We start from the raw sequence: 10,932 nt of genomic DNA on the forward strand, positions 1-10,932 counted from the left end.
AGCGAATGACATTTGCAATCGGAATTAGAAAAAAGTATACGATCCCTTTACATATTAAATTCACTTTTAAAAATATTATTTCAAATTCTTGTAATAGATTTTAATTTTACTTTAAATTTGTTGGCATAGTTCACACGACAAGTGCCGCATTGTTGTCTTTTACCATTTATGTAATATTTAAACAAATGTGAATAAAAGAATTATTTACTTCAAATAAAGCATTAACAAAGGAAGTGAATGGTCAAAGAAATGCATTATTTACTCATTCAACTTATTATTCTAAGCGAAGGCATTCCTTAAGTTTTAAAAACCTTATAGTTCAGGCATAATTTGCTTAGTCTAATTAGTAGACAGGTTCTTCTATGAACGTGTTTTTTGTCGCGAAGTTAATTCAATTAAAATTTACTCTCTGAGATATTCGTCCGTTGTTATCCTTAATCCTTACTTTAACTTCACGATGAAATCATTGATCGGAACGCTATGTATTTATTGTCTATTCATATTAACGAATAATGTAGTATCGAGTTATGGAGACGATCTATATCCTCTAACTATAATGCATACGAATGATTTTCACGCCAGGTAACTTTATAAAATCAATTGCAATTATTTAAATCTGACAGATATATCACGAGCTGTAGGATAGGTTATTCAGGCTGGTTTTTTTTTTTTTTTTTTTGCCCGAATGAGACTTTATTCTATTGCGGAGCATGTGAAAGTACGTATGCCTTAGACGTGTCCACCGACTCTCTACTTTGTGATTTCATTGTTTTTGGAATCTGTCGCTTAGGGTCGACGCCTTATGAAGGCGGAGGAGCGTACCTTTGAGAATACTAAAGTGTTTTCTTTTTTTTGCGAAAAATAAAATATTTCAGATTTGAAGAAACGAACGTCAAGGGAAACCCATGTATGTCTGGTGAGAAATGCATCGGTGGTCTGGCACGTGTCTTACATACCGTTAAAAGAATAATTAAAGAGCAAGAAAAGAAGAATATAGAATCGTTGTACATTAATGCGGGTGATAATTTCCAAGGTACCGTCTGGTATAATATAGGACGTTGGAATGTTACCAGTGAGCTAATGAATATCCAGCCACCAGATGTTATGGTAAAATAAATGAAATTTGTAAAGATGTCCTTTTTTTTTTGCAAGTACGTACGAATTGATTTTTAGGTTTTGGGGAATCATGAATTTGATCATGGAATCGATGGCCTATTGCCTTTTTTAAATACTATGGATAAAACTGAAATAGTTGTGGCGAATATGGATGCAAAAGGTGAACCGCAGGTGGCGAAAAAAATTAAACCATTCACTATAATTAAAAAAAAGTATCGCAATATTGGTGTAATTGGTGTTATCGTTGAGGAAGTTCCCGTAGGTGCATCCATTCGTTTAATTTGATATATGATTGTTAAAGTTTTTCGTATTTCATCGTTTTCAGGATTTAGCCGCTACGGGGAATTTGAAATTCCGTAATGAAAGCGAAGCTATTATTGAAGCGGCAAGAAATTTGAAAAAACAAGATCCTAGCGTCAATATTATCATAGTTGTTTCTCATGTCGGTTTCGACGTCGATAAAATTATTGCTGAGCGTGCTGGATCAGAAGTTGATATTATCGTTGGCGGACACACGCATACCGTCCTTTATACCGGTACTCCACCGGGTCCTGAAAAGCGGGAAGATAACTATCCCTATGTCTATAATCATCCGTCCGGTAATAAAGTTCTTCTCGTACAAGCTGTCTGCCACGCCAAATATGTCGGTAATCTGACGGTGTTCTTCGATAAGGCTGGAAAAGTTGTAAAATATGAAGGTGCCCCAATTTATATGGACACTCAAGTAGAACAAGGTAAGGACGAGGATTTCTTTAAACGATTGAAAAAATTAAAAACTTATAGATTGAAAAGATGGGTAAGTAAGCTTGGTAGGCTTATTGTAGAAGATATTTTAATTATTTTATTTCTCCTAGTGGCCTGATAAGAAAATAGACTACAGGCTTAACTGTTGTGAGATGTTCCTTTCCGTCGCGGGACGGAATAGTATCCAAAATCTGTTCACTTGAATTCAATTCATATTATCATGCTCTGCCAGAGATGACAAGCGTTTAGTTTTTATTATGAGAATCGTTGAGAAAAGTAGTTAGAATAGCAAGTGCGTGAATTCACCTTTCAGCGGTAGTAAAGTGAATGCACTGAAAGCTTTAATGGATTGAATAATATATTCTAAACCAAAAAAATATCTGATCCTCTCAAGGACGGTATTAGCTTATCGTTAATGCATCTTCAGCTGTCGAGATTAACAAGGGGGCATAAAACAGGGTTGAAAAAAGTGGACGGAATAGTTTGTTTAACTTTTCAAAAAGTTACTTCATCCGCTTCATCCACTTCCAATTATTTTAAACTTTATTGTCGGATAAGGTCCACTGTTAGATACCGAACGCTATCAAAAAATAGCAAACTGTTGCGATATAAAAGCTTATATTCCCATTACTTGAATTTTTTTATGCGAATGTTGCATAGATGCGTACAAACTTAGTATGCTCTTATACCATCCGCAATGTAGGGTACAAACGAGAGCGAAGACTAAACAAAGCATGTTGGTAGACTTCAAATAGAAAACGGAATAATTCGGTTTCTTATATAAAACCATTTCTTCTGCAGATAGACAGAACCATACTGATCGTGATACCATTAGTTAGCTAAGCCTTCTAACGCTCTTTTTACTGTCAATAACCTAGTCTGACCGCTATTGTACCCGCATGTCTACGGATTATCTCTACGTGAGTTAAAAACAAAAAAGAAATAAAGAAAGGTCAAATGTGTTCGAGTGCCTAACTAAACACGACGACAGAGTATGTCTGAAAAGCGAAACATAATGTCGGCTCATATTCTTCGTGCAAGATTTTTGCTAACATATATATATATATATATATATATATATATATATAATAATCTCGTTTTTAGTAAATTTTACTTGGCATAATTAAGCAATTGATGGCTGTGTAACAATGACTGCATGTGTTACCCAAAATTTCAGAAGAGTTTTACAACATTTTGTACATTTTTGTTAGAGGCAATGGAAATGTATAGTTGTTTCTCATTATTAGATAAAGACGTATTGGAAGCTATGAAACCCTGGAGAAAGTTGATCGATGAAAAGACAAAGGTCGTAGTAGGGAGAACAAATGTAGACATGCCAAAAGACATTTGCCGTTCGGAGGAGTGCGCCTTGGGTAACTTTTACACCGATGCTATGATTGATGCTGTAAGTAATCGTTTCATTCGACCTTAAGCTATCATATGTTTCTCACCTATACATTGTCATTGCCACGATTACAATGATTGCAGTTTGGCGATAAAGAGAATTGTAAATCAGGCAGTACATGGACAAAAGCGCCTATTGCTTTAGCTCATGCAGGTAGCTTGCGTAGCCCGTTACAGCAAGGAGGCATGTGTCAAATGAATTTTGTTTTATTTATTAGTGTTTTGTACAATTTTTGTTTTCTTTATTCAAGATATCCATTATTCGGACGCACTACTATTGGCGCCTTTTACTAATATGGTGGTAGGGTACGATTTACCAGGCGCTAAATTAAAAGAGGCCTTGGAATTTAGTGCAGCGCCGAAGAATGAGGACGAAAAACGTAGATTCTTGCAGATGTCAGGTGTTAAAGTCACCTACAATATGACCCGACCGGCGAATAACAGAATTGTAGATTTAAAAGTACGCACCAATGGTTGTCCCTATGATAGGTATGAAAACCTCGATGAAAACAAAATGTACCGAGTAGCTAGTCCAAGCTTTCTGCAAGGAGGTGGCGATAGTTTTAAAATGCTACGTGACTATGCTAAAAACATAAAGTGAGCGACAATTAAAAAGAATACTCGCCTTTAGGAAATTTTTACACTTTTCTTTAATCTAACAGCAATCAAAAAATTGATCTGGACGCCTTACTGGATTATATAAAGAAATTCTCGCCAATTGCATCAAAGCCAGAAGGACGCATTACGATTATTCATTAGATGCGATAGCGACGACAATGAAAATTTGAAAGGATCTTAAGTGTCAGACAATTTACTGAATAAATTCTTAAAAGTTTATATTCATTTTTATCTTAAAAATTGAATTTAATTGAAAAAAAAAGAAATCAAAACATTGAAGTAGGTCACGATCCACCTTCAAATATCCCACAACACATTGCTTAATACAATTATTCATATAAGGACTTTTCTTAACGAGGTGTTATATTTGGAAGAAATAAAACAAAATGCACCGCTCCGAACCATTTTCAATAGCGTTCGTTCGTGGGTCCAAACACGTCACTGTACCAAATTTCATCAAAATATCTCAAAAATTGCGACCTGTAACTTGAACAAAAATTTACATGGACAGACATCAGACGGACAGACGATCAGACAGGCTTAGATCAATTCAGATTATGATTCTCAATTAATCGGTATAATAAATGCTGGGTATATCTTAAGTCCTTTTTCGTATTACTTGCGTCCGCACTAACTTCATACACCTGTGTGCACATGTACAGAATTGGTGTAGGGTGTAAAAAATTTTAACTTCCAAGGCATAGTAAATGTGTATACTAACTTTTATATAAATATTAGGCATTACCTTCCAAGGCAGGCCCCGAACACCTAACTAATAACACAAAATTGTACTAATCTTGTTTATGTGTTTGATGTTGTCGAACTCGTTTCCTTTTTACTTGTTCTAATAAAATGAGGAAAGTGATTGCAATTATGAGAGAGCGCAATGTTTCAAATCATAATGCAAAGGGCCGATGCTAATAACTTTTCCGTTTCATTAAAATCACATTTTCTTTCTTTTAATTTTTTATACCCATCACCAAAGGATGAGCGGTATATATATTTGTGAAAGGTTTGCAACGCCCAGAACGAAAAGCATCAGAGACCCCCACAAAGTAAATATATTCTTGATCAGCATGAGACCCTAAATCGATTTAAGCACGTCCGTCTATCTGTCTGTCCGTCTGTCCATCTATGTAATGTCCGTTGTAAACATTCTCCTGGCCCCAAAAATTAAGCTATCGACTTCAAATTTGCCAGACACATTGGAATTGGTATTAAAAATGGGCCAAATCGGTCGAAGGGCACGTTAACAGCACTATGAAAGCTAAGAGCACCTCTGTTTTTCAACGGAAATGAATAATTGGTTTTTTACTCCTTACCCATAAACTATAGCAAATAAATGTACAAAAATGGAAAATATTAACCACGCCCACCCAATATTCTAGCGTATCAAAATGTATTGTATTTTTCGATAGCTTTATAACGCGCAAAAACATGCTTTAAAAACCTTATAAGGTATATAAATACTTGGCCAGTTTCAAGTTTGGAATGCACTTAAACATGTCCGTCCGTTTGTCTGTGCATCTGTTTGTCTACGCAACTTTGCAGTATTTGTGTTTAACATTCTCCCGTTAGCGAAAATGCACATATCGCAAAAGAATTTGGAATTGACTTCAACTTTTCAAAGGATACGTCTACGACATCTACATACCTATGCGGCAAAAACTCTTATTTTGAAAATAAAAAAAATCAGCTGCGCCCTTTCCATATTCAAGAGCATGGGCACTTTGTTCTTTCGCTTCTTTTGTCTTTCTTAGGATAACGGTGATGGGTGCAAAAGATTCGGCGCTGGCCGAATTTAATTTTTTTACTTGTTTAATCTTATTTGTTACTTTAAGGTTTCCAATCTTATAATGAACGTTAATTATACCCTACGCCACTTGTGGTAGAGGGTATACTAAGTTCGTGCGGTCGTATCTAATACACAGAAGGACTTAAGATAGTCCCACTTTTTTCTATACCCGATCGATTCAGTATCGTAATCTGAATTGATTTAAGCCTGTCTGTTCGTCTGTCCGTCTGATGTCTGCTTTTTTCAAGCTATAAGTCGCAAATCCTTGATATATTTGAAATATTGAGGAACGCTATTAAAAGTGATTCGGGTCGGCCTACTTTTTCGCTCAACTCCCCATACAACGCCCTATTTTGAACAGTCGTTATATGTGGAAAAAATCCAATTTTCAAAATTTTTCAACAAAAGTGGTTAAGTAGTAATATTTCGGTATTCTCAATTGATGTGAACACGTTGGACCTTCTGGGGAAAACTTCTGGGGAACCTCCTCCCATTTAGCGAAAACTGAAGGTCATACGACAAAACGGTGCAATTTTCAATGCTTTATGATGAAAATTATATCAGATAAATAATTTAACATAACAAAAATTAACTCTACCAAATTGGGACTCCCTCGGCCTATTTTTTGGATCCTACCCTAATAAGGATTTTCACGAAAATTGATCCTAAATTTTAATATATGGTAAGAGTAATTTCATAAAAAAATGAACTCTAAAAAATTTGGACGATCTACGTCTATATTCTTTAATATACAGTCCCATAATATTAAGTTGGTATAAAAACACGGTATAATTTTTGTGTTCACTGGCAAAAGTAAAAATTGCGTTAGACAATATAGAGCTCGGACGTTAATGTTAATGCTATCGTCATCGTCTATGCCTTATGATTGGCCTTAGCTTCGGCTGAGACCTTTAAAATGCCACCTCGAAAAACAATTGCAGTTTTCAATATCGTTTATGTAATATTTAAATAATTTTCTTTTTATTTAAACAAATGTTCAAAAAGAAAAAGTAATTCAAACAAAGCATGAACAAAAGAATTGTATACTCGTAGAAAAGTATTGTTTGACCATTTGGTTTAGTCGTTTGAGAGAGCTTTAAAAAGCCTATAATTCTGACATAATTTACATTTAGTTTAATTTATTGCAAGGTTTGGCAGCCTGTTATTCGTCGCGGAATTCACTTAAACGCATTCTGAGAAATTCTTATCTGATTCACTTTAATTTTTGATTAAAAAATGAAATCAGTTATCGGAATAATATATCTATTTTATCTATTCATTATAATTAACGCGGTGCCGAGTTACGGGGATGACTTATTTCCTCTAACTATAGCGCATATAAATGATTTTCACGCCAGGTAAGTTTACCTTAAAAATGTGACACCTAATACAGCTGATTGATCAAGTTAATGTGTAAATGTATGGTACCTTCTCCGCAAGATAACTGCTAACAATTCCAAAAAGTGTTAATATGTGCATCAGTTGATGTTGGTTAAGCAGTAATTTTAAGTTGTGCGAGTCTTGCGTAAAAGTAAGCGACGTTTAGTACCTTCGTCTCGTTCTTCTTTTTCGCTCTTCGCCACTCTGCCTTGGGCGTAGACCCACTGGACATGGGAGGTAAATATCTTTTGCAGTTAATGTTGCGCGATCGATTTGTTACGAACGTGAACTCTTTCGAGTTTCCAAATAAACATGAATAAAATAGCACATACACACATTATAAAAAAGGAAAAAATTGATATCGTATTCTATAAAGATTTTCTTTTTAAGGTATGTGTGGTCTTTTAAGGCGAAGATCGCAAGATCCCTACTAATCGAATTTGGAATTGTAATCGTAAAAGTTCACGTTCTTCATACTTGAGGAGAGGATTAGACTGTGTTTAACAAACTTTAAGGCAAAGAACTTTTCTCTCCAAAATTACTACTTGTTGGACAACTAAAATGTTCAGATTTCCTCGCTCTTGTCCTTCACGAATTTGAAGTCTTGACCTTGTTGGTGAAAATAATTTTTGCAGTTTCAAGCAAAGATTTGTGGTTACGTTAAAATCAGTAGTATTTGATTTGATACTCGCCTGATAATGTTTACTTAACTTAAACGAAAATTAGGTTAAGGCGGCATCCCGTCGCATATACATAAGCAAAAGAAAGGAAGAGGTTTTCGATAGGTCTCATTCTCGCCAGAATGACCATTATGATAGGATGAGATGATAAGATGACTGCATACATTGTGTTACTAATCTAGTACTGCAACGAAATAGGTTGCTTCGTGTGCATTATTCCCGTCCGCGTATCATTGGGCGCCAAGCAGACAACTGTCCACGTTAAATTGTAAAGATTGCCTTTCCTCGATTTCATAGCCATATACATAAGCTCTAAGGGTTCTTTTGCGTTCATATTTATTTACTTCGCGCTACTGTTGCAGGTCTGGGCCAACCTTGACTTGAATTTCTTAGGCTATTATTTTTCGCAAGTTGAAGCCATCCAGGGAAAGGCGATCGTACTTTTCACTATTTGACTGTTTTACAAAAAAATATTCTACTCTCGGTTTCACGTTTTAGATTTGAAGAAACGGATGTCGAAGGTGGCACATGTGATCCGGGCGATAAATGCATTGGTGGTTTGGCACGTGTTATACGAACCATTAAAACAATATTTAGAGAGCAGCGTGAAAAAAATATACATCCGCTATATATTAATGCTGGTGATAATTTTCAAGGTACTCCATGGTATAGCGTGGGAGGTTGGAAAGTTACCAGTCAATTAATGAATATCAAGCCACCAGATGTTATGGTAAAATAATTAAAATTTCGTATACTTTTTTTTTTTTTGCTTTGTCGCTACGAATAACATACGAATTGATATTTAGGTTTTGGGTAATCATGAGTTTGATAATGGGATTGATGGATTGGTGCCATTTCTTGAAAATATAAACAGTCAAGTAGTGGTAACTAATATGGATGCAACCGATGAACCAGAAATACGGGGAAAATATTTGCCATCAGCCATTGTTACTAGAGATAAGCGAAAAATTGGTGTAATCGGTGTCATTATGGAACAAGCTAAGGTATATTATTATATAAATTAGTATTTTCTCTCTCTCTCTCTCTCTCTCTCCTTAACTGATTAACTTATTAGGATCGCAGCAAGACGGGAAAATTGAAATTTCGTAACGAAAGCGAGGCCATCGTCGAAACGGCAAAGAAACTGAAAGAAAATCGCGGTGTTAACATTATCATCGTTGTCTCTTATGTCGGTTTCGATGTCGATAAAGTTATTGCCGAACATACCGGATCAGATGTTGATATTATCGTTGGTGGTCATTCGCATACTTTTCTTTATACTGGTACTCCGCCGGGCCCTGAAGAACCAGAAGATAACTATCCTTATGTTTATGATCATCCGTCTGGTAATAAGGTTCTTATCGTGCAAGCTGCCTGCCATGCAAAATATGTCGGTAATCTAACCGTATTTTTCGACAAAGATGGAAAAGTTGCGAAATATGAAGGTGCCCCAATCTATATGGACTCTGACGTGGAAAAAGGTGAGCAATTAACTTTTCGTTTTACTTCGACGATGTAATTAGAGAGGGTTAAGAAGTTTTAATTGAGGGGAGAAAATCCAGGTCCGCTTAATAATGCTTATAAAAGCTCTCGCAGTTCCGCTTTCTACCAGTTTTGTTAAACAGTACACCAGACATTAACCAACGAACAATTGTGGATAACGAAGAATCCTATAATTAGTATGAGAGACAAGTTACCGTTAAAAGTCAAACCAAGATTTGATCTGAAAATTAGAAACGGTTCAAGTTTTTCTTATAAATTCTGTAAAAGACTGACTAAATACTTGGTAAAGAGCAGAAGATGAACAAGGCTTTTGGACAATAATGATTGCATTCAACTAGATTTTGATCCGTGATATGCAGTTTCATGAGTCGTGAGAATCGTATGGCGAGTGAAGTCCTCTTCATTTATCAAAAGTATATCTTTTTTTTAACATCTTGTCGTCTCGCGGTCCAAAACTGTATTAAACTTTTCCAAATTGTCTGTCTATCTGCCCGTCCACCTATTCTCTACCTACGCCTGTTTTTGTTCATTCTACAAGTCGTAATTTTCGATATGTTTTAATAAAATTTTGTGAAAACAAGCAACGCACTATGGAAAACGGACTGGGTGAGACTACTTTTACGGGCGAGCTTCTTTAAAAAAGGCATTATATGAAAAAAAAAACTATGGAGTTTTTTTATTTTTCGATAAAATCAGTCCAAGATAGTATAATGGCGTTTTAAGTAAATATGGAAAGTTCGGATGAGATATGTTCAGTTGTTGAATGCACTCCCACATTAACGTTTTTTGCGAAAAATTTAATCTTTATATGGCAACGAGATTTCATTTTTAGTATTCCATGATCAAAATTGGCCAACCAGAGTAGGCTGGCATATGCATTCATTATGCTTCCGAAACCATTTTCTTGTCATGGCTGTTGGCATAAGTAAACCGAGGATCCATTTTTTTTGTATATATAATTCTAAAGTGGGGATTCGATTCTAATTAGATTCTAATGATAATTTTTACATTTAGATAAAAATGTGTTGCAAGCTATGAAACCATGGAAGGAGATAATCAATGAAAAGTTGAAAAATGGCATAACTGACGAAAACGAAGCAGACGAAAAGGATTCTGACGAAAGTAGCAAAAAAGAAGAAAACGATGAAGATGAGCAAGAATATAAATCTAATAGTAGTAAAGAAAACGAGAAAAGAAAAGGCAAAGGAAAAAGTAAAGGAAAAGGAAAAGGAAAAGGAAAAGAAAAAAAGAAGGGAAGCAGAAAGGAAAATAGTGATAGCTCTAAAATAATAGATGACGAAACAGAAGAGAAAGATAGTGAGCATAATGGTGAGAATGAAAACCCAGGCTACGAAAATAATGCACAAAGTGAAGGAGACGAGAACGAAAAGGAAGATAAAGATGAAACAAACAGTGATACTGAAGAAGACGAGAGACAAAACAGCGAAAAAGAAAATTCAAACAAAAGTAGTGCTGAAGAAGAAGAAGGTGAAGAAAATGATGAAGAGAAACAAGACAAAAGCGAATTAGAAGGAAACAACGAAAAGGAAGATAAAGATGAAACAAACAGTGATACTGAAGAAGACGAGCGACAAAACAGCGAAGAAGAAAATTCAAACAAAAGTAATGCTGAAGAAGAAGAAGGTGAAGAAAACGAAGGTGAAGAAAATGATGAAGAGAAACAAGACGAAA

The 10,932-nt window shown here is 35.3% G+C and overlaps 2 protein-coding genes across 2 annotated transcripts in view; both read left to right on the plus strand.

Moving 5' to 3' along the window:
• The first annotated feature begins 355 nt into the window (after positions 1–355).
• On the plus strand, positions 356–4,122 carry LOC119634047 (apyrase-like). Its single transcript, XM_038027961.1, has 8 exons — positions 356–582; positions 876–1,107; positions 1,174–1,374; positions 1,442–1,850; positions 3,108–3,265; positions 3,349–3,448; positions 3,516–3,861; positions 3,927–4,122. Exons 1-8 carry the CDS (start codon positions 458–460, stop codon positions 4,021–4,023), a joined length of 1,668 nt encoding a protein of 555 aa, XP_037883889.1. The 5' UTR covers positions 356–457; the 3' UTR covers positions 4,024–4,122.
• Positions 4,123–6,806: 2,684 nt separating this feature from the next.
• The window catches only part of LOC119634038 (apyrase-like), a 4,833-nt gene continuing 707 nt past the window's right edge, over positions 6,807–10,932 (plus strand). The window contains exons 1-5 of the mRNA XM_038027950.1: positions 6,807–7,035; positions 8,236–8,467; positions 8,544–8,741; positions 8,813–9,218; positions 10,255–10,728. Of these exons, the coding sequence (XP_037883878.1) occupies positions 6,914–7,035; positions 8,236–8,467; positions 8,544–8,741; positions 8,813–9,218; positions 10,255–10,728 (1,432 nt within the window). The 5' untranslated portion in view covers positions 6,807–6,913. The remainder of the gene's footprint in view (positions 7,036–8,235; positions 8,468–8,543; positions 8,742–8,812; positions 9,219–10,254; positions 10,729–10,932) is intronic.

The sequence above is a fragment of the Glossina fuscipes genome, unplaced genomic scaffold (genome assembly GCF_014805625.2).
Source record: "Glossina fuscipes isolate IAEA_lab_2018 unplaced genomic scaffold, Yale_Gfus_2 0, whole genome shotgun sequence".
Lineage (NCBI taxonomy): Eukaryota > Metazoa > Arthropoda > Insecta > Diptera > Glossinidae > Glossina > Glossina fuscipes.

Excerpts from the sequence above, each read along its gene's own strand:
- LOC119634047 (XM_038027961.1), top strand. The coding sequence starts at position 458 with ATGAAATCATTGATCGGAACGCTATGTATTTATTGTCTATTCATATTA. Across the intron at positions 583-875 it reads ACGAATGATTTTCACGCCAG|ATTTGAAGAAACGAACGTCA; the intron begins GTAACTTTATAA and ends AAAATATTTCAG. Across the intron at positions 1,108-1,173 it reads TCCAGCCACCAGATGTTATG|GTTTTGGGGAATCATGAATT; the intron begins GTAAAATAAATG and ends ATTGATTTTTAG.